This window comes from Mastomys coucha, unplaced genomic scaffold, assembly GCF_008632895.1.
Source record: "Mastomys coucha isolate ucsf_1 unplaced genomic scaffold, UCSF_Mcou_1 pScaffold5, whole genome shotgun sequence".
NCBI lineage: Eukaryota > Metazoa > Chordata > Mammalia > Rodentia > Muridae > Mastomys > Mastomys coucha.
Genome location: NW_022196911.1, coordinates 46,827,648 through 46,855,631, shown reverse-complemented (window position 1 = coordinate 46,855,631; position 27,984 = coordinate 46,827,648). Strand labels below are relative to the sequence as shown.

General features: G+C 43.1%; 1 protein-coding gene across 2 annotated transcripts; it reads right to left on the bottom strand.

Annotated features, from left to right (window-relative positions):
* Sar1b (secretion associated Ras related GTPase 1B) lies at positions 1–27,928 on the bottom strand. 2 transcript variants are annotated; one of them, XM_031352638.1, is made up of 8 exons: positions 27,668–27,928; positions 26,897–26,976; positions 12,818–12,893; positions 10,572–10,691; positions 7,416–7,481; positions 2,583–2,686; positions 1,547–1,678; positions 1–600 (listed from the first exon to the last, which is right to left on the bottom strand). In XM_031352638.1, exons 3-8 carry the CDS (start codon positions 12,873–12,875, stop codon positions 484–486), a joined length of 597 nt encoding a protein of 198 aa, XP_031208498.1. In that variant the 5' UTR covers positions 12,876–12,893; positions 26,897–26,976; positions 27,668–27,928; the 3' UTR covers positions 1–483. The 2 variants fall into 2 exon arrangements, with proteins under 2 accessions (XP_031208498.1, XP_031208497.1); XM_031352637.1 differs by lacking the exon at positions 26,897–26,976 and having other exon boundaries at positions 27,668–27,926.
* Between the last annotated feature and the right edge of the window lie 56 nt (positions 27,929–27,984).

The window sequence follows — 27,984 nt, the reverse complement described above, 5'->3', positions numbered from 1 at the left end:
CCAAACGCTGGAGTTTTGTTTTATTGCATGACGTTTGAATAAGAAAAAGTAGTCTTGAAAACCGTAAGTCATCATGCAATCACAGATAAGCAGATTTTAACTGTACACAAGATAGGCAGACAATCTAAAATTGAAAAACTATTTCCAAAAAGTACATAAAAGTTTCACATGATGAGCTTTTAAATATGGTTTATATTTGTAGTTTCACATCGTTAAAAAGTGCTTCAAATGTACCGATGGGAAGCTGATCTTTACAAACGGTGATGGGTTGATGTGGGGTTAGAAACTGTAAAAACTATCTGTGTGGAATTAGAAAGCTAACATTGTGATATTCAAACTTGAATCAGTTTGCAATTCCCACTCAGGTAGATATATTAATAATCTAAAAACACCTATTCTGAAACCAACAAAGTCTATTGAATTCAAGTTATGCATGTTGGGGGATGGATCTCTGAGGGCTGGAAGTGTGTGGGCCAGCCACTGCTAATCGATGTACTGCGCCATCCAGCGGAAGCCTTCTCCATAGCCCTGCCTTTTTAGCACACTGCACATGAACACTTCCAGGGGCCGGGCGTTCAGCTCCTTCAGTGACACACTGCCCTGGAAGAGAAGAGAGCTGTTAATGTTGAGTCTCATGAATAAAAGTTCTACTCCCAGCAGACTGCAGATTCCCCCTCAGAACAAAGGGTGTCAATGGTAAAGCCACGGTTGCTTGACGTCCCGTACATGAAGTCTTCTCTTACTCTATGACATGGGGCCAATGAGTAGGAGAGATGTGAGCTTGGGAGGTGCAAAGGGATTAAAATAATCTGACTTGACTCTCCACGCCAAAGTGTTGAGCCACACTGTATTTCTTGCACTTGGGAGCCTGAGGTTGGAGGACCTTACACTCCAGGCCAGCCTGGGCTAGAAAGTAAGACTGTCTCAAAAAATCCAAAAGAAAAAAAATCCAAAATTTCTGTTCTGGTGTTAAAGAGAGCATTCTGCAAGGTGATGGCATACCCATGTAACCCTAGCATTCTAGGGACCAAAGCCAGTCTTAAATATAATGAGACCATTGGCTAACACTGGTGTGCAGCAGGTTTACTACAAGGAAGGCACAGAGGGCTAAGATGTCCACAGCAGTAGAGCGCTTCCCCAGCATGGACAGAAGTCCTACCTAGAGTTAAGTCCCTTCTCTGCTGTAGTTCTCCTTTGCCCTGAAGGAGCATGTATGGACTAAGGAGGGTCTGTTTATAAATTATGACATTTGATCCATGGTTTATCTGGAAAATTTTCTTTTAATTGTTCTGTTGAGACCAACTATGTAGCACCCAGGGTAGCCTTAAACTTGTGAACTTGTTCTCGCAGAGGAGCTGGGTTCAATTCCCAGCACCCACATGGTGCTAGTATAGAATTAAATAGGTCAAAGGTAGGCACACTGGTGTATGTCTATGATCTCAGTCTTTGTGAGGTAAAAACAGGAGAGTTCAAGACTAGCCAGGATAATATAATGAGTTCTTGTTTCAAAAAACAAAACAGACAAAATAAAAACAAAAGGTTTTACCTTTCCTGTTGTCTGACCATATAAACCAAACATCTCTCGTAACCTCTCTTCACTGATGGCTTCCGGTCTGTCGATCTTGTTTCCAAGAATTAGGATAGGCACATTGGCAATGGTTTCATCTGTCATTAGTGACTGAAACAAAGCAAATAATGGGAAAGACAAGTTGATTTAAAGCTATCTAAAAAGCTTATTTCAAAAAGATACCAAACAGCCAAGGACCCAGTCTTCACTGTATCATGACATCCTGACCTGCTTAATCACACTCTCTTCACATCTTAAATGAGCATTAAAAACCATATTCTAGACTCTCCTGTCTCTCTAAAGCTCTCTGAAGATGCTCACTATGCAAATCCCTAAGGGAGTACGGACACCTTGGAGGTGGGACAACCCAGCTTTGCTTCTGGTTCTGCGACTAGGTTCCAATCTTGGGCAATTAGCTTTCAGAAGCTGGAGAGGAGCGGCAGCAACTATTTAAACCCTGGCCTAAGTACTGAGGGAAGAAATACTGTGTATAGAGAGGACTGCACACAAGAAGGAGGCAGCAGCTAACAGACCCTGTCCCAGGAACAGTCATGCTGACCTTCAGTCAGATCAGGGATCTCCTTGCTCTGTGGGCCCATATTTAGCTCTACCTTGCTGGAAACTGCTGAGCCTCTTTATAAAACATCTGACCTAGAGGGGTACAGAGGGAGTGAACACACTCCTACTTCCTTTTGAAAGTGGTCACAAAGATGGCTGGACAACTGCTGAAGGGATGGAATCCTGCGCTGGCGCTAGGACTGAACAGGCATGCACATGCAGAGCACACTCTGGAGAGAGTGAGCTTAGTCTTCAGAGATGCTCCTGTTAGCACTTCCTCAGCAGCTGCAGCCAGTGCACTCTGAACAGTCAGCACCAGCTCAGACCATCCCTGACCCAGACAGCCAGGCGCTTCCTCAGACATTGCTGAGAGCTGCTCTCTGACAGCTCCATCTGCAACTATCATCAGGCTGCCCAGAGGGAGTTCACTGTGTTTAGTTTTAATTATTCAACTTACATCAAGTTCTTCTTTTGATTCTAACAGCCTTTCATGGTCTGCACAATCCACAAGAAATACAATGCCATTGATAGCAGGAAGGTAGTTTTTCCATACTCTTCGGGCTAACAAAAACAATCAGGAGTTAGGATTTATGTGCTGGTCAAATCTAGCGGATGGTTTGATGGAAGAGTCCACCAAGTCCTCAAGAGTACTAGAGTGTCCCTTTGGCTGCTATTTTACTGAACAGCCAACAGCCTCTTTTGCCAAAGACTTTGGTACCAAATCTTCCCCAGAGTACCAAAACAAATTTCAGACTTTCCTTGATTTGGGGCAATGAAATCCTTTACTCTTCCCCATTAAGAAATAGAGTTAGCCGGGCGGTGGTGGCGCACGCCTTTAATCCCAGCACTTGGGAGGCAGAAGCAGGCAGATTTCTGAGTTCGAGGCCAGCCTGGTCTACAGAGTGAGTTCCAGGACAGCCAGGGCTATACAGAGAAACCCTGTCTCAAAACACCAAAAAAAAAAGAAAAAAAAGAAAAAAAAGAAAAAAAAAAAAAAAAGAAATAGAGTTAGGAGAAGGAGAAATGGCTCAGTGCTTACGAGTGTTTCCTGTTCTCCCAGAGGACCCTAGCTTGGTTCCTAAAACCCACATCGGGTGGCTCGCAACCACCTGCAACTCCAGTTGCAGGGGAGGGGATCCAACACCCTCTTCTGCTTCCACAGGTGCCAGTGTCTGCACACACATGATACACACACATGGTGTACACTCAGACACAGTGACTCTCATTAAGTTCACTAGAAAACCACTATAAACTCTCATCAACCAATTTAAGCAGTAAAAACCGTATGAGAGGTGTGTGAGTGTGTATATATATGTGTGTGTAAGTGTATGTGTGTGTGCAAATGCAGTATTAATTTTCTTGGCATTTCTCATTTCTGAGGTTTTAGTGACAAGTATGAAATTAACTATGGATTGACGTTAGTGCCAAGTACAGGCTTGGTAAGTTACAAACTGTTGTATTCAAAACAGAAAACAAATTTAGTTAATGAAAATATTCCAAAATAGTGCCACCAACTAGGGACCAAATGTTCAACATATGGGGGCTGAAGCCATGGCTCTGTGCTTAAGTTGAATACTCCTCCCTCTAGAGGACCAAGGTTCTGTTCCCACCACCCACATGGTTTTCACTATCATCTCTAACTCTAGTCCCAGGGAATCTGACGCTCTCTTCTGACCCTGAGGGCACCAGGCACACATGTAGTACACAGACAAGCATGTGCACAAAATACTCAAATAAGTAAATCTAAACAAAAAGCATTTTTCTTTCAGTATTTGAGAAACATTTCTTCCCATCTTCAAGCTTGCCTTATTTCTGATAACAAATGTACTGCATCTCTCTTTTTTACATTTATTATTTATTTTATGTGTGAGAGTGTCAGGAAGAGAAGCAGTCACACTATAGTACATGTGTGAAAGTCAGAAAACAACTTTTGGGAGTCTGTTCTCTCCTTCCACCATAAGGATCATAAGAAAGCAAACCCTGGCCGTGGACTTGTCAGCAGGCACCCACACCTGCTGGGCCCCTTGCTGGCCTGATGTGCTGTTCCTCTCTTATCTGCATTCTCTGCGGGTTCCATGTCTTTCTGCTTTTCTCCTCTAGGTGTTCCTCGCTCAGTTAATGGTCCCAGCACTTTCATTTCTGGGGCTTTAATGCTGTTTGCATCCTAATGTGCTTGGTGTTCATTGAACTTTTTGCACCTGAGAGGTGACAGTTTTCTTAGATTTATTATACTTTAGATTCCCTGGAACTGAAGCTATGGGCGGCTGTGAGTCACAATGTGGTTGCTAGGACTTGAACGTAGGACCTCTGCAAGAGCAACAAGTGTTCTCAACCACTGAGCCATCTCTCCAGCCCTAATTTTCCATTTTCATCAGACTGGAAAAATTGAGATCTGAAATTTCACTTATTGTCTTCTATCCTTTCCTGAGGAATTCCTGGTACACATGCATTTTACTCCAGCTTTTTAAATGTTTTTATTTTATGTGTATGAGTTTTGCCAGCATGTATGTGTGTCTGACCACATGCATGCAGTGCCCACAGAGGCCAGCAGATGGCATCAGATCTCCTGGGACTGGAGTTTGAGAAGGTTGTGAGGCATCATGTAGGTGCTGGGGATTAAAGCAGGTCAGTGCAGTCAGTGCTCTTAACCACTCCGCCACCTCTCCAGCCCATCCATCAGGTTCTTAAACTGTGGGTCAAGAAAAATCTGATAACAGAAAAACATTTCTGAATGTTCAACAACAAAAATGAACTAAAAAATATCTTGATTCTGGCACTGTTGGCTCACGTGCATCGTTGCAGCCCTTGGCTTCCCTGCAGCCTGGGTGCTTGCCACGTGAACATGCACTGGGCATATCACACCACACAGCTCCAAGCAGCACTGCTTCAAATGCTTCGGCTCAGATTCCAGACTACCGTGTGAGGAACTGCAGGGTCTTAGCTGTGCAGACAGTTTTCTGCTCCTCTAGAAACATAATTGGGGCTCAGTGGTTAAGAACACTGGCTGCTCTTCCAGAGGACCTGGATTCAATTCTCAGGACCCACGTGGCAGCTCAAAACTGTCTGTAATTCCAGCTCCAGGGGATCTGACACCCTCACATAGACATACATGCAGCCAAAATCCTAATGCACATGAAATAAATTTATTAAAAAAAAGAAAGAAACATAATGGTTTTGTTTTGTTTTGTTTTTGTTTTTTCAAGACAGGGTTTCTCTGTATAGCCCTGGCTCTCCAGGAACTTACTCTGTAGACCAGGCTGGCCTCGAACTCAGAGATCTACCTGCTTCTGCCTCCCAAGTGCTGGGATTAAAGGTGTGCACCACTGCCACCTGGCACAATTTTTATTCTTAAATTTTTTTTTTATTATTTTCATTTTATATGTCTGTGTGTATTGCCTGCATGTATGTATGTGTACTGTGTGTGCCTGGTTCCTGTGGAATCAGAAGACACAAGATCTCCTGGAGCTGGAGCTAAAGACAGTTGTGAGCAGCCATGTGGTGCTGGGAACCAAACCTGGCCCTCTGCAAGAATAACAAGTGCTCTTACCTCTCCAGCTAGGAGAAAACAGTTTTTAAGACTACTCCAATGAGAAATAACTCATGACTTGAGCTTTATGACCTAGCTGGAAAATATTGTAGAAATGAAATTCCAAGCAAACTCCATTAGATTCTAAGTTTTCTTTTATCTATCTATATTAGTATTATTATTAATGGTGTGTCTGTGAGTACAAGTGTGCATGCAGAGCAAGCTTGTGGAGTTCAGAGGATAGCCTGTGGAGTCTACTCTCTCCTTTCTCCACGAATGCTGGGATTGAACTTAGGTTTTCAGATTTGCAAGGGAAGCACTCTGACCCACCAACCCATCTTCCCTAACTTAATTCTTCCCTAATTCTCTAACTTTATACCCCAGAGATTAACTCCCAGTGTGTCTCAAATGTGCCTTCACTAGCCACAGCCACTGAAAGTCTTTCCTAAATATATGTCACATCAGGTTTTAAAAATATCTTACTATTATTATTTTATGGAGCTGGGAATGAAGCCTGTGTGAGGTGGTATGCCCTTCCATACAGCATCAGCACTGTGGCTGGCACCCCACGCTAACACCAGGCTCTATACCATTCCCTAACACCAGGCTTTAGGGGTCCTTTAGGTCTGGAGCACTGGCTATCTAAGCTGTACCATGCGACCCACATGCTAAGAGTTATTGGGGTAAAAAAAAAAAAACGGACAGGAAGTCCACAAAAGTTCAGCTCAGGGTTCAGGACAGTCCTCCCACACTTGCTGCAGAAATGTACACAGAGGAACTAAGTCCCAGGAGGACAGCTGGAGCACTCCTAGCTAGGGAGTTTCTCCAGGGAGGAGTCCCACTTCACAGATGGGATTCATGAGCAGAAGCAGAGGGGAGAACAAGAGGTCAGCTCTGACGGGAGAAAGAATGGGAAGAGAGAAAGGAACAGAGAATTTGGGATTATGACAGCTCTGTGTGTTATGAGAAACAGATTCATGGGGTTCAAGAAATGGCTTGGGCAGGCAAGACAGTTAAGAGCACTGACTGCTCTTCCGAAGGTCCTGAGTTCAAATCTCAGCAACCACACGGTGGCTCACAACCATCCACAATGAGATCTGACGCCCTCTTCTGGTGCATCTGAAGACAGCTACAGTGTATTTAGATATAATAATAAATAAATCTTTGGGCCGGAGCTAGGCGGGCCGATCAGATTGAGGAGAGGTCCTGAATTCAATTCCCAGCAACCACATGATGGCTCACAACCCTCTGTACAGCAACAGTGTACTCATATACATAAAATAAATAAATCTTAAAAAAAAAAAAAAAAGAAATGGCTCAGTGGTTAAGAGCACTTGCTGTTCTTCTGAAGGTTCTGAGTTCAATTCTCAGCACCCACATAACAGTTCACAACTGTCTAATGCTGTGTACTGGAGCGCAGATGTACATGCAAAGTACCCATAAACAGAAAATACATAAATAAATAAAACACGTTAGTTACTGGAGCTTTTGGGGATGGGGGGCATAGTATCATGTGTTCATAATATGATTTTGACAACAGGTGAGGTGCCCTGAAGCAAAGAGAAATTCGAAGCTAAACTTTCCTTGTACCTCACTCATAAGCAGTTCAGGGATTTCAGTGAGTCAGAAGTTCTATGTGTCCAGTGACAGACGACCTTAACCTTTCTCTGCCTTACTTGAAGAACACGAAGTTCTAAGTTCTGAACCATAGTGGCCACACTTACTAAGTTAAGGTAATACAGAGACAGAGAAACAGACTCTTACCTTGCACGTGCCCACCCAGATCAAAAGTTGTAAACGTCATGCCAGCAATAGTAAGCTCTTCTGAAGCTAAATAAAAACAAGATTATTTTTACAACATAATCAGAAATCTGCCAGGCACATGGGCTCATGCTTGTAATCCCAACACTTTATTTTTTTTTATTTTTTTGGTTTTTCGAGACAGGGTTTCTCTGTATATCCCTGGCTGTCCTGGAGCTCACTGTGTAGACCAGGCTGGCCTCGAACTCAGAAATCCGCCTGCCTCTGCCTCCCAAGTGCTGGGATTAAAGGCGTGCGCCACCAACGCCCGGCGAGTCTTTCAACCTTAACCTTTTGAGATGGTTCTTATGCAACTCAGGGTGGTCTCAAACTTGCTGTGAAGCAGATGACAGGCATGGTCCAGCATGCTAGTTTATGCAGATTATGCACAGCTTCACACAGGCTAGGCAGATATTCTACCAACTGAGTCACATTCCCAGCCCACCACAGCTGTCTCGATGTCCCTATCAATCAATCAATCCTGCCATCCTAGTCACTTCTGAGTCTGTCCCTTCTGATTATGGGTCTCACTTACCTACTTTTGCATGTCTTACTAATTTTACATTGTAAAATTATAATATATACTAAATTTTACTGTATTTTTTTTATTTATTATTATAAATGAGTAAACAGAAGAGGGTGTCAGATTTCATTACGGGTGGTTGTGAGCCACCATGTGGTTGCTGGGATTTGAACTCATGACCTTCCGAAGAGCAGTTGCTGCTCTTACCTGCTGAGCCATCTCTCCAGCCCAATTTTACTGTATTTTTAAAAGTTCATTGTAGTGGTATTTTTCTTACTCCAGATGTGGTTCTTTGGGGAGATCTACTCCATGCAAGCACAAACAAATATTCTCCATGCTAATTTCAGGAGTGATTTCCTCCCATTCGCTTTCTTCCTGTACTGTGGCTGCAAGTTCTAGTCTCCCAACTCTGGTCTCTGTTTCCTCTGCTGACTGAGCTGTCTGGCTTTTCTCTCACACCTGAGTGCAAACCACCTTCTGGCATAAAGCCAGAATACAGAAGAGTCTGCTCCATTCTCTTAGGAACTGCGGTCCTGCGCCAGCTACTGCTCAGAGCTTGAAAACAACTGTGCATGCAGTTTCTGTCTAGTGTGTAGACCCTGTTGTCTCCCCTCATGGCCTATAGAGACATTTGCCATTATGACAACAAAAATTTGCATGTAAAACTCCACGGGTGACAGAGCACTAATTTTGCTAAGAAGCTCTAAGCTGGCTGGGGTAGTACACACACATCTCCAGCAGACTGCGAAGCTAGGGAAGATAAAGGTTGGTGAGTCTGAAGTTAACCTGGGCTACACTCAAGACCCTATCTCAAAAGCTAAAGGAAGAATCACATGCAGTGTTTCAAGTAAATAAACTACTTAACAGGATCTGTATTCAAAGTCTCTACACTAAGGAAAGGGCAGTGCTTGGCTATGCTGCCTACCCACTCACATGGTTATCTCCTGTACATACTCTACTCTATAGAAGAAGTGCCAGTTGAATTAATTAAGGAGACTGTCAGCGTCTCAGACTCTCTCCCCTCCCTTCCCCATCAGCCCCCACCTAGGCCTCACCTCTAGAAGCACTCAAGTCTACGACCACAGACTCTTCTGGCTTATTCTAAAATGTTCATGTGACTTCTTGTTGGTCACTTCCCTTATGGAATGTGTCATGACTGAGGTCGATCTCATTCTGTATTTTGAGACAGAGTTTTGTATCCTGGCTCGCCTCTGCCTCCCAAGCACTGGCCCCCAGGAATGCACGCTTGGCCGTAGTTCCTGTCTTGGGGGTCCTGCTGCTTTCCTTCTCTTTCTGTACAGGGCTTTTGGTAAATACATATTCTCACTTTTCCACATAAATACTTAGTAGCTGAATTGCAAAATCAAAAGATAGGCGGTTGTTACTTTTTCTATATATGCTTTAAATGGAAAAATATAAGTTGGAATGAATGCAGATGCAAGACAGCTGAGACAGCACCTGCTCTGTGTCCTTCCTGCAGGTTCCTGTGTCTAGATCCAGATATGACATTCAACAGCTGCTGAAGAAATAGTCATGGAACTCCCCCCAAAAAAAAAAAAATTAAAAGGAAGAAAAAAGTTGGGTGTGGTGGCGCATGCCTTTAATCCCAGCATTTAGGAGGCAGAGGCAGGCAGATTTCTGAGTTTGAGGTCAGTCTGGTCTACAGAGTGAGTTCCAGAACAGCCAGGGCTACACAGAGAAACCCTGTCTCGGAAAAGACAAAAAAAGAAATTCTTATGGGATAAGTAAAGGAATTGATCCCAGTAGGCAAAGAGAATTAAAACTACTAGGTAATCTCTTCTAATTCTGCCATGCTCCCTCTCCCTTTCTAAAAGAAGAATCAAGTTCTCTTAAAAGATTATGTATTTTTATTTTATGTATTAGTGCAGGTGTGTGTGTGCCACAGGCATATGTGTAGGCCAGAAGGCAACTCGTTTTCATTTCAATTTTTTTTTTGTTGTTTTTTTCAAGACAGGGCTTCTCTGTATAGCCCTGGCTGTCCTGGAACTCACCCTGTAGATCAGGCTGGCCTTGAACTCAGAAATCCACCTGCCTCTGCCTCCCAAGTGCCGGGATTAAAGGCGTGCACCATCACTGCCTGGCTTTCATTTCTATTTTTTGAGATGAGGTGTCACTATGGAGCCCTGGCTGACACAGAATTTGCTATGAAGACTAAGGTAGCCTTGAACACAGAGATCCACCTGCCTTTTCTCCCAACTGCTGGGGCTAAAATTGTGCACCTCCATGCACATCCTTCAATGAACTTGTTTTTAAGCTGTTATCTGCCTGGTTTATAATCTTTTCACTGTGACAATTACACATGAAAATTAACCTTTTGTTTCTGCTACTGGCTCTGTAGTTTCTTATTCTAGAGCACAGGCTAGGCTCATGGCATAGCTAAGTGCAGAGATAGAAGGGTCTAAGCATTGCTTCTAGATCTTAACTTGTGCTCTGGGAACCAGGTCAATTACTATTTACCCAGTTATTTTAGGAACAGGATAAATAATATCATACCTTAGCCATCAAAAATCCGAAATCAAGAAAACTTTGAGGCAGAAGCTATGACTCAGCATTACTCACAGGGGAGAAACACTTACTGGGATGTAGTGTTGGGACGTGCTGGCCAAGCCTGTCATCTTTCAGCATGTGTAGCAACGTTGTTTTCCCTGCATTATCCAATCCAAGGAATACTAGTTTACCAGTTTTTTTATACAGTCCTGCAGAATAAGAGCTATGATCAGTCAGAGTGACATCAGACATGGAACATGAAAATTACTTTATATTTGACAAGACTTAAAGTTATACATAGTTATTGTTAAGATGCTTGAAATGCAACTTGAAAATTCTACAATGTAACTTGTGCTTGGAGTGCATGTGCGCTGTCTTTCCCCTAAGTTCCTCTCTTTAATGTCTGTGCTTAAATCTATATTAAAACCCTAATAAAACCCAACTTTACCACACCTGCAATCCCAATAGGCAGCAGAATCAGAAAGTCAAGGCAATTCTTAGCTCTATAGCAAGTTTAAGGTCAGCCTGGCCTACATGAGACCCTGTCTCAAAAAATAAAAGCCAGATCAAGTATGGTAGTATATGCCAGTAATCCCAGCTCTTGGGAGGCAGAGGGAGGCAGATCTCACTTGGTCTACATAGTTCCAGGGCAGCCAGAGCTATGTAGAGAGACTGTTTAAAAAAAAACAAAAAACAAAAAACAAAATAGGGGTCGGAGAGATGGCTCAGCAGTTAAAAACACTGGCTACTCTTCCAGATGAACCCAGGTTCAATCAATTCCCAGCACCTACATAACAGCTCACTACTCTCTGTAACTCCAGTTCTAGGGGACACTCTCATACAGACATGCATGCAGGCAAAATACCAATGCACATAAAATAAAAAATAAATTATAAAAAATACTAAATGTAAGAAACAAACAAAAACAACAATAAGCAATAATCAATTGTAACTCTGCCTCAATAAGGAAATTAGCATAAATAAGCTTGGCTTCCTAAGCTACCTTTAAGTTTTCTGAACTTGTTCTCTTGTTTGTGTTTGGCAGTGCTGCCCTTGGGTTAGGCCAGGCAAGTCCTTTCTATTCTGAGCTGCACTCAGTCCTCTTTTTGCTTTTTATTGTAAGACAGGATCTCACCAAATTGCCCAATTGGCTTCAAATCCATTCACTCTGTTGTTTAGTCTAATTTTTAATTTGTGATCCTCCTGCCTCAGTCTCCCAAGTAGTTGGACTGAGTAGTCTGTACCACCAAGTAAGGCCCAGCTCTTACTTTCAGGTTTTCTTTTCTTTTATTTCATGCATATGGCTGTTCTGCGTGCAGTTCAGTGTCTGAGGAGGCCACCTGAGGGTATTGAGTCCCCTAAGACTGGAGTACTAGCCAGACAGATACATGAGCTGCTGTGGGTGTCCTCCGGAAGGGCAGGCAGCCGATTCCTTTAACCACTGAGCTATCTCCTCAGCCCTCCTTTTCAGTTTTAAAAGAACAACTTAAAATCTACACATTATCCAAGCATGGCAATATATATCTGTAATTCCAGCATTCACTGGAAGATAGAGGCAGGGATCATGCCAGTTCCAGGCCAGCGGGGTCACATAGCCATCTCTGTCATCTTATGTATTTAAAAGGTAGAGGCAGGAAGAACATGAGTTCCAAGCCAGCCTGAGCAATTAATTGAGTCCCCATCACAAAACAAGTTTTAAAATAGGGCCGTGGATATAGTTCAGTGGTACTTGCCTTCCATATGACTTGCCTAGCATATGCTAGGCCTGGGTTGGATCTTCAGTGCAATCCAGACAGACAGACAAGTCAATCATTGTATCTGTGATCTGGGTCTCAAACTCACAGAGGTCCACCTGCCTCTACCTCCCCAGTGCTGAAACTAAAGGTATACATCACTACCTCCTGAGCACTCAAAGTTACTTTTTATATGATTAATTTATTTCTATCCACAAAAACCATCATCTTTCACTTTTCATGTGGTTTCTTGAAGAGACAATGTTGGTTATTGTGTGGTGTCTTTCTAGCATGGTGTACATTACCTTCAGTTGAGAAGGGTTCACCTCTCCATACAGTTGACATGCTGACCAGGACCAAACTTAGTTCCTAATTATTTGAGGTCCCAGATCACAGCCTCAGCCTCATGAGGGCTGAGGTACAGGTGTGCTCTCCCACACCTGGCCTAAGATTATGTGATTTCAAGGGGTGAGTCAATTGGATGTATTTCATAATCTCAAAGCTCACTTTCTTAACCACAGGCTTATATAAAGGTGCTCTCTACAAACAAGTGCATAAACAGGGTCAAATGCAATAGCTACAAAGAGCAAAGCCGAAGTTACCTAGAAACTGCAGCACACTGCTGAAACCACTGTAAATCCAGTCAAATATGAAGGACATATCCAGATCTTACAGGGTCTGAAAAACAAGGTTTAGTTAGACTTAACAGTCAGCATGGCCGACAAACACAAGATCCTGACAGGTGTTAAACAAGTCTGAGTAATCTTCTAACATTACGTAAGTGTTAGGGACTATAATGCAGGGCTGCTGAGCCGGCTCAGTGCATAAGGACGCCTGATATGCTCAGTTCAGTCCATGGGACCCACCTGGTAGGAGAGAACCAACTCACAAGTTGCCCTCTGACCTCTATACATACACTGTGGTGCACATAAACATATGCATGTGTGCATACATAAACAACAACAAATCCTGTTACCCAGGCTGACAGAACCTCATCTATGCTTATGCATAAATCTCAAAACCCATTGAACTTCAGGCAGGGACCATCCTTTGTCCATGGAAGGAACAAAATGAATGACAACAACCAGGGATAGGAAAAAAAAAATAAGAACAATGTGTGATGGCCAACAACTCTAATCCCAGGACTCAGGACAGAGGTGGATCACTACAATTGAGGCTGGAGGGGGGAACATAGCAGTTGTAGGCCAGCCACAGCTATATCTATCTCTTAAAAAAAAAAAAAGGAAGGCAGGCAGGCAGTGGTGGTGCACACCTTTAATCCCAGCACTTGGGAGGCAGAGGCAGGTGGATTTCTGAGTTCAAGGCCAGCCTGGTCTACAGAATGAGGTCCAGGACAGCCAGGGATATACAGAGAAACCCTGTCTCAAACAAAACAAAACAAAACAAAACAAAACAAAAAACAACAACAACAACAACAAAAACTTCAAAACTATGTTAGAGCCAAGCATGGTGGCACATACTTGTAACTCTAGCCATTGGGAAGCTCAGGCAGGAGGATTATGAACTCAAGGCCAATTTAGACTATAGGGTAAATTGTAAGATTGTATCTCTAAAAAGGAAAAATTGGAGGGCTGGAGAGATGGTTCAGTGGTTAAGGGCACTCCTATTCTTCCAGAGACCCTGAGTTCACTTGCCAGGGCCCATGTTGAGTAGCTAACAACTACTCCAGCTCCAGGGTTTCCAATGATCTCTTCTGCCTCTGAGGATATTGGCCTCTCCCCCCCCCCCCCCCCCCCCCCCCGCCCTTTCACTCTCACTCTCTCTCTCCATCCTTCTTTTCCTCCCTCCCTCTCACACACAAATAAAATCCTTAAAGATTTAAAAAGACAAATTTTAGAAACAATCTGTGCTAAATATTAGATATGAGCTATTTATCAAATCTTCGTTGTAAGAGCTAGGGGTTGAGGAGGAAGAATAGGGAGAAAAGAAAAAAAGATGTTAAGTTTCCATTCCTGATATCTAAGGTGGTAAAAAGCAGGAAGGTCAAGAATTTAAGGTCATCCTTGACTGCATAGTTAGTTCAAGGCCAGCCTGGGCTATGTGTGACTCTATTTCAATAACAAAAAAGTAACAATAATTAGTAAGGCCAAATGTGGTGGTGCAAGCCTTTAATTCCAGGCAGGCAGGTCTCTTGAGTTAGAGGCCAGCCTGGTCTGTTTACCAAGTTCCAGACTAGCCAAAGTTATATAATAATTAAAGTTTCCAAGCTAGACGTGGTGGTACCAATCTGTAATTCCAGTTACTCAGGAGGTTGAGGCAGGATGATCTCCAAATTCAAGTCTTGCCTGGACTACATTGTATGCTTAAAACCAAGAGCTTGGCATACTTAGCGAGACAATGTCTCAAAAAGAAATAAAAAACCTGGGATCAGATGTGATGGTAGTTAGATTGCAGAGGCAGTAAGAGGAGTTCAAGGCCAGATTCAGTTATATAGCCTAGGCTTTCTGAGACCATCTCAAAATAAAAAAAAAACAAGTCCATCCCATTCTCTTATCTCCCACCCCACCCCTGCAAAAAGTTATGTGCCTGGGCTGGTGAGATAAAGGTTGTCAAGCCTGATGGTCAGAGTTCAATCCCTGGAAACCACCCTGCAAACTATCTTCTGACCTCTATGAGAACAGCATGGCATGTGTGTACCTCTCCCCAATAAATAAAATGTAAGTTAGGGCTGGAGAGATGGCTCTGCGGTTAAGAGCACTGACTGCTCTTCCAGAGGTCCTGAGTTCAATTCCCAGCAACCACATGGTGCCTTACAACCAACCATCTGTAACGGGAACAGATGCCCTCTTCGGTGTGTCTGAAGACAGCAACAGTGCAACATTGTACACATATAAATAAAATAAATAAATATTTTTTTAAAAAAGAAGCAAGTTGGGTCCTAGCCAGCTGCCTAAACTTACAAATAAATAAATAAATAAATAAATAAATAAATAAATAAAGTAAGTAAGTAAGTAAGTAAGTAAGTTAAGTTTAAAAAATAAAAACAATGTAAAGAGCTTGTCTAACACATGTCATATTCTTCGAGACAGGGCTGGTTTCTATGTAGCCAAGGAGGGCCTTGGATTCCCAGTCTCCCAGCTTCCTTCTCCCCAGAGCTAAGATTACTGGCATGTGCCTTCATACAGAACTCCTCTTCACAAGGCAATCAGTTAGTTCTAGGTGATACATTTGGGGTATGTTATCTTTCTGAATTTTTCAACATTTAATCATTACCACATGTTAAACAAATCTTTCAAGTCATAGTAGAAAACAGAATACAATTCAGTATTTATGCAACATAGCTTGCCAAACTAATGGGGTAAAAGAAAAACTATATAGAAAGTTTCTTGAGAAAAGATCATAAAAACAGAAATGCACTTGCACAAGTCAACAGTTAACTTTCAAATGTGAACAAATAACTCTGAACCCTGGGCCATGTCCCAACGTTGGGAAGGCTGTGCTCTTTGTCATTCTTTAGACATGTCCTGTTTGCTTTTTAATCATCTCTGCAGTAGGCTGTCAAATTTGACATGAGTGGCTAAAGCAGCTAAGCAGCCCTTGTACACACGCCACCTTAGAGCATGAAAAGGGAGCAAACCCACCTGCAGCTTGTATGAGTCCAGCTCTGTTTTCTGAGATACTCTAAGTCCCAGCAATGGACTCTCCCTTCTTTTCTTCCCTTTCTTAAATTAGTTTGAGAGGGCTTGAGGGGTGTCAAATCAGGGTCTCAAGCATGCTGGACAAGTTCTCACCCACAGAGCTTCATCTCAAGCTGTTGCAGGATACTGATCACATTGTGACACCCTCCCCACACACACACATTGTGTTATTTACTGGAAAAACCTGGTTTTAGTTGAGGTGTGGCTTAGACTTAGCTCATACCTTTAATCCAAGAGCTTTCTGCTTGAATACTGTAAACAGTCAACTATAGGTCAAAAGACAGAGCAAGCAACCAGTTGACAGGAAGTGAACACAGGACTATTAAGAACAAAAGCAGGGTAAGAGGAAGTCAGGAGAATGGATAGAGAGCTGCCCAGGAAGTAGAGTTTGTTGGGAGGTTTTATGAGATGTCATGAGAGAGGGGCATTCCTGGTGGGACATCAGTTGGGAAGGTCGTCTGGATGCTTTTCTGCCTCTCTGAAGTAGCAGGCTTTCACCTCAGCATCTGGCTCCCAATTCTTCATTGGTAAAATCCAACAATTGAGATTTTGTTAAAAAAACCCACACCTAGCCCTTTAGTTTAATTTGGGGCAGGGGGCTGAGTCTCACTAAATTCCTCAAGCTGGCTTCCAACTCACAATCCTGCCTCAGCCTCCTGAGTATCTGATTTTTTTTTTTTTTACCTAACTCAAAATTTTTCTGTTGTTGTTATTGTTGGTGGTGGTGGTAGTGGTGATGGTGGTGGTGGCGGTGTGTGTGCACATGCACGTATGTGAGTGAGACAAGGTTTTTTCTGAGACAAGTTTTCTGACTGTCCTGGAACTCACTTTGTAGACCAGACTATACTTGAACTCAGAGACCTGCCCAACTCTGTCTCCTAAAAGTGTTGAGTGGGATTTGCCAGCAACACTGCTACTACCTGGCCAAATTTTGTTTTTATAGCCCAAGAATTCCAATTTGGAGTCAAACACATAAAAAATCTATGGGTGTGTTGGTAACGCAAGAATGAGAACCATGAGCAGGATGCTTATTCATGAATTCTAGCACTTGGTGGGGATGAAGCAGGATTTTGAGTTCAATAACAATTAGGCCTGCACAGACTGTTCCAGGCCAGCCTGGTTACACAGTGAATCCCTGCTCAAAAATATCCCTTCCCCTCAAAGTTACACATCCTCTCACCATTATTGTCTGCATGACAGGGACAATGAAATGTGTAGGGGCTGAGGGTGTAGGCATGTTATGCACAAGGCTCTGGGTTTAAGATCCAGCACCAAAAAACAAAACAAAATATGGAAAAACATTGGTACTTAGAGAATATACATGAAAAGTTTATCTTTCCAAGAGACTTGAAGATGCCATATTTTATCAAAGAGAACCGTAAAGCAATAGAATACGTTACTTTATTCGTGTTCTCTAAGCTTTTGTTAAGTCTGAGGACCTGAGATACATTGCTAAGAATACAAAGAGGGATAACTCATGTGGCTCTTCCTCTCAAAAAGGCTGTAAAATGCAACCTAGCTACACAAATGCAATTTGGACAAAAACTGTTAAAACTCTATGTGTTAGGGATTTACTGCTATGAACAGAAAATATGACTAAGGCAACTCTTATAAGGACAACATTGAACTGGGGCTGGCTTATAGGTTCAAAGGTTCAGTCTATTATCATCAAGGTGGAAGCATGGTAGCCTCCAGGCAGGCATGGTACAGGAGGAGTTGAGAGTTCTACCTCTTCACCTGAAGGTGGCTAAGAGAAGATTCACTCTCAGACAGCCAGACAGAGGGTCTTAAAGCCCATGCCTACATGACACACTTCCTCCAACAAGGCCACACCTCCTAATAGTGCCATTCCCTGGGCCAAACATACTCAAACCACACATTCTAAAACACAGGCTCTCACCTATAATCCCAGTACTTAAGCTAAACAGCAGGCTTGGGGAGATGGCTCATCAGTTAAGAGCATTGGTTGCTCTTGCAGAGGACCTTGTTTCAGTTCCCAGCATCCACAGGACAGCTCACAACCACCCAGAACTCCAGTTCCAAGGTATCTGACTCCTGATCTCTGAGGGCACCAGGTACACATGTGGTACACGTGTGCCAAATACTCATATGCATAAAAAATAAACTAAATAAATCTAAAAGAAGGAGGAAGAGGATTGTTTTGAGTTCAAGGCCAGTCTTAGCTACATAGTAAGTACCAGGTCATCCTGGACTCCAGAGGCTCCGTGGCTCATCATGCCTGTACCCTCGTAGTTTGGGAAATGGAGGCAGGAGGACCAGAAGTTCAAGATCATATTGGTTATATAGCTAATTTGAGGCCAGCCTTAGCTACACAAGATTTTGTCTTCAAACAACAAAACTAGTGATAGAAAAAGCGCATGCCTTGCCTCAGCACATGCACCTAATCAGCGCAAGTGCTTGGAGTCCTGACAAATGCAGCTCAGCTATGCAATGTAAGGTGGATCAATACATGTGTGTTGTTAGCAAAGAATCCTTCATCACATTTCCTTCCATGTGCTTGCTTTAGCAGAACATCCTCTCTTCTATGTCTGCTTTAGTGAAACATTCCTTCATGAGTCTGCCTTAGTCTTTCACCTGTGTCCACTTCAGGAAAACACTCCTTCATATATTTGCCCAGCAAAACACCACCCAACACAACTGACTCTTCAAAGAACTGTTAAGTTTCTGCTTCAGGTCTGTGGGTAGAAGCCTGTATTCCTAGTTACTTGGGAGGCTGAGGCAAGAGTATCTTAAGGTCAAGGTTTGTCTGAGTTGCTGAGACAACTTAATGAGACCACTCCCAAAACCAGCAAAAGCGGGGGTTCTGGAGACAGCCTGGTGGTAAAGAGTTTAAAAGGCATTTAGGAGGGTCCTAGGTATAATTGCCAGTATAAAAATAAATAAATAACAAGGTAAAACCATTACCCTTTACTCCTGTAGTGCTTAGGATGGAATCCTAGCCTTAGACATGCTAGACAAGTACTCCACCATTGAGCCACATCAGAGATTTTTATTGTTTGTTTGTTTAAATCACAGTTCACATTCAGTTAAGCCACAGTCTTATCCAGGGCTTACAGTATAGTCTGTCTGCTCCCCATAGAAGCCTCCTGGTTAAGAAATTTGTGTTGCTCTGCAGAATGATAGATGCCTGTAGTCCCGAAATAAAAAGCCACACCCTACACTACAAAGTATCGTTTTAAAATCTGTCCCCACTCCCATATGCCGCCTCCAGAGCAGCTCTGCCAAAGCTCTGGTATCTTAGAAGTGACTTGCTGCACAGCCTGACAATAGCTATTTGCTGGGGACGGTCTCAGCTTTTACCGGTTACTTCAGTATGATAATTTATGTGGCAAACTGTCCATTGACTCTATATACCCTGTATGATGGATGAAGAGCTTCCACAAGCTTTGAGCTGAGAAATAATTCAACCAAATTCCTGGCCTAGTATTCTGGAACTTTCTCTAATTATCTCTTAGCTATGTTTCCAAGATTAACACATATTACTTCCCTTCTTATAGTTTTCCCTGAGTCAAAGTACTGGTGACCCACACTTTGTCATCAGAATGTCCCTCTAATGTCTGCTTAAAATCCTCCTGCCTCTGATACCTACCAACATACTATATGAATAAGTCATACTTGGTATGATCTTTTAGGGAAAACAAGGGTGGACCATGGAATGCAGGAAGGCCAGAAGAACCAGAGGAGTGAGTAGCAAAAATGGAAAGACATTAGTGACATCAAATGCAGCTGCAGAGAAGCCATAGCCAGCTTCAGTCCCACAGAAGCAATTTTTGATTGCCTGAGAGGCCTTCAATGAAGCTGGGTTGTAGGAGGTAAAGCAGAGTTGATACTATCTCCGATTTAAAGTGTGACTTTGAAAGAGTTACAAGTTTCTTCTGAAATATCTGCCGGCATGTGGTAAAGACCAGGTAAGCTAAAATGTGCACACACACACACATACACACACACACACACACACACACAAAAACACAAAGCCCACCAGGGAGAAGGTTCAATAGGGAAAAGAGCTGGCCACGAAAGCCTCACATCCAAGTGTGCTCCCCAACACCCCTAAAGCCAGATGGTGGCATACATCTGTAACCACAGTACTCCTATAGCGAGATGGGAGAGAGAGAGACAGGAAATTCCCTAGAAGTTTTCGGGGAAAGGGCAGGTAGCCTGGAGTAGGTGGAGTACACAGCACAGCAGCAGAAACAAGAGAGACCCTGCTTCGGTGAGGTGGAAGGTGAGACCTGACTTGCCAAATGCATTCTCTGACCTTCACGCAAACTATGCCTGCCTATCTGCATACACCACACAAAAAATGCACAATGTTAAGCTGGATGCTATTATTACTGAGCCATGAAATGAAGAGAGACACTAAAAGATAGAGGAACAGCGTGATTCTCTTCCTCTTTCCAAAAGTTTGAACAAGGCTGGAGTTGGCTCAGTGGTTAGAGTGGCAGCTCTTACAGAGGACCCAGGTTTGATTCCCAGTACCCACATGGTGGCTCACAACCATTTGCAATTCCGAATCCAAGGGATCTGATCCCTTCTTCTTAAATCTACAGGCACATGGTACATATAACATAAATACAGGCAAAACACTGGTATACATAAAATAAATTTAAAGGTTTAAAAGTAAAATAGATTTTTTTTCAAAGATTTATTTATTTTATTTATATGAGTACACTGTAGCTGTCTTCAGACACCCCAGAAGAGGGCATCGGATCCCATTACAGATGGTTGTGAGCCACCATGTGGTTGCTGGGAATTGAACTCAGGACCTCTGGAACAGTAGTCAGTGCTCTTAACCACTGAGCCATCTCTCCAGCCCCCAAATAGATTAAAAAAAAAAAAGTTTGAAATGGATGTGGTAGAATACTTCTATAAATCCCAGCACTGAGGAGTCTGAGGTGGGAGGTCATAGGCCAGCCTGAGCTAGATAGCAGAATCTAAATATATATATACATTTGAAATGGAATGAGAAAAATAAGATTTTCTTCTTCAGGAAGAGTGAAGGTTGGGTATAATGATAAACTGAAAGGAAAAAACTCTGGGAGAGCCGGGTATGGGGTGCACACCTTTAATTCCAGCCTAGGGAGGCAGAGGCAGGTGCATCTCTGGGAGATGAAGGGCAGCCTGGTCTACAGAGTGAGGTCCAGGACAGAGAGCTATAGAGAGAGAAAGAGAGGAAAACTAATGAGGTATGATTAGGAGCTTGCACTGACAGCACCCCTTCCTGTATCAGTAAGAGGAGGGAGGCCCAGGGAAGCAGACTCCCAAACATGGAGAGGAATACAGACTGATGGCTCATGCTTGGAATCCCAGAGTTTAGAAAGCTAAGGTAAAAGACTGACTTTAAGGCCAGCTTGGGCTACACATATATTGAAACCTGTCTCAAAAATAATGGGAGTGAAGAAATTTTGAAATATACAGGACAGGGTACTATCATGGTGGATCAAGTTAAATGATTGTTCAAAAGGCTGGGGATGTACCTTGGGGGTAGCATACTTACCAAGAACATGAAAAGAACAGAATTTGAGCCCTAGCACTGAGTTTATTTATTCATTATTTTTAGTTCTTCAAGACAGAGTTTCTCTGTGTAGCACTAGCTGTCCTAGAACTCACTCTGTAGACCAGGCTAGCCTCGAATTCAAAGGTCCACTTACTCCACTTACAAAGTCTCTTACTCCCTCATGCTGGGATTAAAGGTATTTAATACTACCATGAGGCCAACAATGAGTTTAACGAAAAAAAGTTGGAGATCTAACAAACATTTCCAGCAGTGCCAATCAGCATGATGTGTTTCCCCTTAAAACCCCCACATTTCACCCCCACCTTCCATGATGTTAGGCTTTAGAAAATTCAGACTTGCAGGAAAGAGAAAAAAGGGCGGAGGGGAGCGCACTCTGAGTGTGAACCCAAAGCAAGAGGAGTAAAGAGAGCATGAGAAAAGCACTGGGGTGTAGGGGTGGGGTGGGGTGGGCACTGTGAGAGGCCCTGGTGAGCTGACCCAGCCCAGGCTGAACAGACAAAAGACTGGTGTAAGGACAGAGGTGACCAAAGGCAGGCTTCCCCAGAACAGAGCCACCAGAGTAGAGGGAGGGTCTGGAAACCAGAAGACAAGTGTGGCTGTAGTAAACCAGGAGAGGGTGAAGTAGACCAGGCTGAAGTATCAGAATAGGAAGAGCAGAGTTCAAAGAAGTTCTAGTCTGGGTAGTGGCAACTCTAAGATAAGGCATGGAAAGATAAAAGAGACATTGGGGTGAAAGGTTCAGGAAGCCAGGGTAGGAGGTGCCACATCCTCGGTGACGGGTCTTAGACTCATCTAAAAGAGCAGAGGGCATTGCTATACAGAGCAGCACTGAGTCAAGAGGCAAAGTCTTCACTGGGATGATGGTTTGTCAGGGAGAGCTCAAAAAATGGTGGAGAGTAGAACAGGAAAAGGATTTACCCATACCAGTCTATGATTATAAAATCCAACTTCAGAGAAACTACCTACTTACACAGACAAACCCTACTGGAGAAAAATATTCACAGTTCTATAAAATTATGTTTTACTAAACCCTCAAAACCAGCCAGGCATTACTAAAATAGAAACATCTGTTTCTGTTTTGTTCAAATTGAAGTAAAAATAAAAACATCCAACTAAGAATAAAGTCACTTAGCTACAAACAGACACCTGAGCCCTGGGAACAGGTTACACAACCCAGGAACACATCACAGAGACGTGAAGAGCAAAGGTCACTGACAAGGAAACACACCACGTCAGCAGATTTATTTATTGCATGAACACCAAACAGGAAAAGACTGTGCAATCTACTCAAGTAACATGAAAATCAGTGCAGAGAACAGAACTCAGGTTACAAATCACTGCTTAAAACTCTGTCTCGTTGAACTTGTATGGATAATTCTCTACGTGAGATGTCCATGCAGGCAAATCTTGAGAGCAAGGAGATTAGTGGTGTCAGAAGGGGGAGAGGAGTCTGGGCAACTGCTAATGGGAACTGGGTTGCTTTCAGAGGTGAGAAAAAAATGTTCTAGAATTAGTGGTGAAGGTTATGTAACATTGTGAGAACTGGGAACACTCTGCATACTATAAAATAGAGAATATTAAGTCTAGTTCAACAAAGCTATCATTTGACATAAAAGCAAATTTAAAAACCTTAAATGAACATTTTATGTTTACAAATCATTTATGAGGAAACAGAATCCTTATTCTTGAGGTTTTTATTTTTTCCTTAGGACAAATTACCATGTAGCTCAGACTGGCTCCTCCTTCATGTTCCAAGTGCTAGAGTTATAAGTATATGCCATCATGCCCAACTTAATAACTTTTAATATGAAATAAATCAATAGCATTTCCATTTTAAAATCTACTGACTTGTGTGTGCGCACGCAATGGGCTCATGTGCCATGGCACCTGTGTGGCAGTCAGAGGACAGCTCTGTAGGGCCTGAGGTTTGAACTCAGGCTGCCAGACTTGTGCAGCAAGCACTTTAACCAGAGGAACCACCTTGCTGGCCCCGTTTCCATGTTATATTTGAATACACTGTCAACGAGTGCCACGATAACAAATATTAGGATAGTGTCCTGCAAATACAGGCACAAAAATTTCACTACAAACCATAAAGCGTGGCGCTCACCTGATCACAGCTCTAGGTTAAGGCAGGATTCTTAGTTTGAGACCAGCATGGACTACATAATGATTCTATTTTGTTTGTTTGTTTGTTTGTTTGAGAAAGGATTTCCCTAGCTGTCCTGGAACTCACTCTGTAGACCAGGCTGGCCTCGAACTCAGAAATCTGCCTTCCTCTGCCTCCCAAGTGCAGGGATTAAAGGCATGCACCACCACTGCCCGGCTCTTTTTTTATTTTTATTGAGTCATAATCTTACTGAGTAGCCCTGGTTGGCTTGGAATTCACTGGCTGGCTTTGAACTCAGAGACCTGCCTGCTTCTGTCTTCCCAGTGCTGGAATTAAATGCATATACCACCACTCTTGGGAGTATGGTGTGCTTGCCTGTAATTTGTAAGTCCAGCATTTCTGACATGACATAAAATAGTGAATTAAGGTCAGCTTGGACTAATGAGATTCTGTCTCCAACAGACAATGATGATGACCAAAAACAGCACATCAAACATGATCAAGATACACGAGGATGAAAATGTCAAAATAGGGGCTGGGGAGGCAGTTCAGAGGTTAAGACCTCTTGTTCTTGCTGACCCAAGCTCAGTTCCCAGCACCCACATGGTGGCTCAAAAGATCTGTAACTCTAATTCCAGGGGATCTGACGGCCTCTTCTGGTCCATAGGCATCAGGCATGCATGCAGTACAAATGCATATATGTAGGCAAAAGACCCATACACATAAATACATGCAGGCAAAATACCCTGCATAAATAGAGCTTTAAAAAAAGTCACAATAAGGGCTGGAGAGATGGCTCTGTGGTTAAGAGCACTGACTGCTCTTCCAGAGGTCCTGAGTTCAATTCCCAGCAACCACATGGTGGCTCACAATCATCTGTAATGGGGTCCGATGCCCCCTTCTAGTGTGTCTGAAGACAGCTACAGTGTGCTCACATAAAATTAAATAAATAAATATTTTTTAAAAAGTCACAATAAAACTCATTATTTTGTATGCTAACTTAAGAAAATGAAAAAGAAAAGAAGGACCAGCAAGATGGCAGTGGATATGGCAACTGTTGACAGACTAGAGGATCAGTTTCATCTCTAGGATCCACATAGTTAAAGGACACCAGTGACTTCCCCAGGCTGTACTCTGATCTCTACATGCTCAATATGGCATACACAATCCCTCCCCCACATACAAGACAAAGAGATAGCATGCTATCTGCACTCTAATTTACCACTAGAAATACAAAGGCCAGGCTGGAGACATAGCTCAGTTAGTAGAGTGCTTGCTTAGCTTGCAGTTTGACAGCATATAACCCAGGCATGGAATAGCACACAGGCCTATAATCTCAGCACTTGGGAGGTAGACAGGACCCAAAGTTCAAGGCCAGCCCAAGCTACCAGGTAAACTATGCTTGACCAGGTTCTGTTGTTGTTGTTTGTTTGTTGACAGGGTCTCACTATGCAGCTGGCCTGGAACCTTCTATGGACCCCAGGCCAGCTCCTGCCTGAGGGCTGGGATTAAAGGGATGCATAATCGCACCACTTTGACTATGTTCTGTAGGCTAAATTTCAGAAGTGTTCTGCTTCACATATTTTCATCCTAAAACAGCTTACTGGACAATAACTTACCCTAGCTCAATCCCTAATGCAAAGCAATTGTATGAATTAAACTTTCTTTCTTTTGTTTTTTTTGTTTTGTTGTTGTTGTTGTTGGTTTTGGTTTTTCAATTCAGGGTTTCTCTGTGTAGCTCTGGCTGTCCTGGAACTCACTCTGTAGACCAGGCTGGCCTCAGAAATCCACCTGTCTCTGCCTCCCAAGCGCCGGGATTAAAGGCGTGCGCCACCACTGCCTGGCTTAAACTTTTTTTTTTTTAAGATTTATTTATTTTATATGAGTACACTATCGCTGTCTTCAGACACACCAGAAGAGGGCATCAGATCCTATTACCAATGGTTGTGAGTCACCATGTGGTTGCTGGGAATTGAACTCAGGACTTCAGGAAGAGCAGCCAGTGCTCTTAACCGTTGAGCTATCTCTCCAGCCCCAAATTAAACCTTTTAACTCATATAATTTCTAAAAAGTGGATACTTGTTTCCTCTGAAGAAAAGTGACACCCAGTTGAAAGAAGGTTAAAACCACAAGAAATACCACTTTAAGAGTGAAAAAAGGAGAAGAAAAAAAAAACAACCTTGTCAAAAGGATAGTAGAAAAAGGGAGGAAGGGAGAAAGACGGAAAGAGGGAGAGAGGCTGACGGGGGAGGATCCCAAAGAGCCCAACCTGTGCTACAAAGCAAGACCTAGTCTTTTGTTTGTTTGTTTGTTTTGTTTTTTTCCAGACAGGGTTTCTCTGTATAGCCCTGGCTGTCCTGGAACTCATTCTGTAGACCAGGCTGGCCTCGAACTCAGAAATCTGCCTCCCGAGCGCTGGGTTTAAAGGTGTGCGCCACCACTGCCCAGCACAAGACCTAGTCTTAACAACAAAAAGAATGTTGTAAGACTGAGTAGTGAACTTGGACTTGTCTCTAGTGGACTAAGACAATTCAAATTGGTATATGTGATAACAGATTCCATCCTCAAAACACTAATAGAAGGCTATCTAGATGGCTCATTAGGTAAAGGTACTGTCACCAAGCCTGATGACCTGAGTTTAATTTCAGAAACCCACACCTTGATATGTACTCCCTATATGACCTTTAACACAGGCACACTCATAATCTATATGTAATAAAATATTACCAATATTAATAAAACAATAACCAAAGTTTTTCTAAAATGTACATACGATGGAGAAACTTTAGCTTTATCATGTTTTGCAAAAAAAAAAATTTTTTTTCAATGAGTTTCAGCCAACTTTGTACTTGAGAGGGGGGTGGAGATGTGGTGAATCACTACCATAGCACTCTAGTTTGTAAGTTTCGAATGAGGTGGCAGTGATTTCCACGCCCAATAGACTACTCTGTGTCGAGTCCTGCTTACATTTCTACTCCAATAGTGCAAGGCAAAGGAAGGCTAAAGTGCTCGGTATTCAAACTGCAAAACTTCAAAACCACAGAATCGGTTCTCTAATGTCTTGACACAAGGACACTTTCCTTTTCTGTAAACTCAGAAATGCCTGGGGAGTATCTTAACACTGGGAACAATTCTGTTTTCTTGAGATAGGATCTTCCCAGGCAGGCTTGGCTCAAATGATGCCCCTGCCCTCTTGAGTAGGTAGAATTATAGGGTCAGGGTGCCTGCCTATGTTCAAAACATTTTTTTAAAGGTCAAAATAGTTTGGTCACAAACACAAATGTACAGAAAGGTGCAAAGGTAGGCATGCATTGCCCTGTTTTACTGTTGCCACTCATCATTGGCAAATTGTAAAGTCACCCTTATTGGTCACCTGTAATAATTGATAGGAGTGTCTTCCTTAGCAGACCGTGGTGTTGTACAGATGGCACCTTCTTTTTTCACTGCAACTACCTGACCAATATTTAAACAAAGGACACAGATTTTCAGGGTAAGATGCCACCCACACAGAGCTTGATGTAAGAATGTTCAAATACTTGACAGTAAGTTCAACTTTCTCCATCCCAATACGTTAAGCTCCTGGTGAATTTTATTCCTTCAGCTTACAACGCTACACTTGAACGTTTCAAAAATAAATTTTATCTTGTCGGAAAATCTTGACGTTCCCCCAAAGTATCTTTCCCCTTTACTCAAAGCTTGAGCTTTGGGAAAACGATAAGTACCGAGAATGAGGAGGCAGACGACCACCACACTTCCTGGGACAACACAGAGCCGTCCCAGCCTCTCCAGCTGTCAGTGACCCCTAATTCCCTCGTCCTACCGAGTGGAGAAACTGAGGGCCAGGGGAAGGCAAGAGGTTCGCGTGCGGTACTGTCACTCTTTCCTGAAATACTTGCAGTGTGACAACCACTGTTTTACTCCGAGAGCCGCTGGAGCGGTTCCCACAGGTACGGACCGGAGTTGTCGTCCCTCACACCGCAAAACAAAACAAAACAAAACAAAACAAAACAAAAACCCAACAGATTCCTCATTGGCGAAGGACCAGAAACAAGAGCTCTAGGCGAGTGTACAGCCTAGACAGTGGCCTTCCGGGGGGCCACAGCTGTTGCCCGCTATCTTGCCCGATGAGGGCCCTGCCACTCACCTGCGACTCCAGAGAACGCAACCCTGCTCCGTGCCCGTCCTACACGCTCCAAGCCGCCTGTGCAAAGCGCTATGGCTGCCAAGGCCCCAGCTCGTCCTAGCTCCTTCCGGGTCGGCGGGTGCTTCGCTAGTGACAGTCCGCAGTTCCCAGGCCCCGCTCTCCCTCAGTTCCGCCTCCTTGCTGTGTCGCCACCAATCCCTGTGCTCCGCACCACTTTAGGCCAACTCCAAGAAGCTTATGAGATCTTTTTTTTTTTTTTAATCCTTTTTGGTTTTTCGTTTGTTTGTGTAGCCCTGGCTGTCCTTGAACTCACTCCG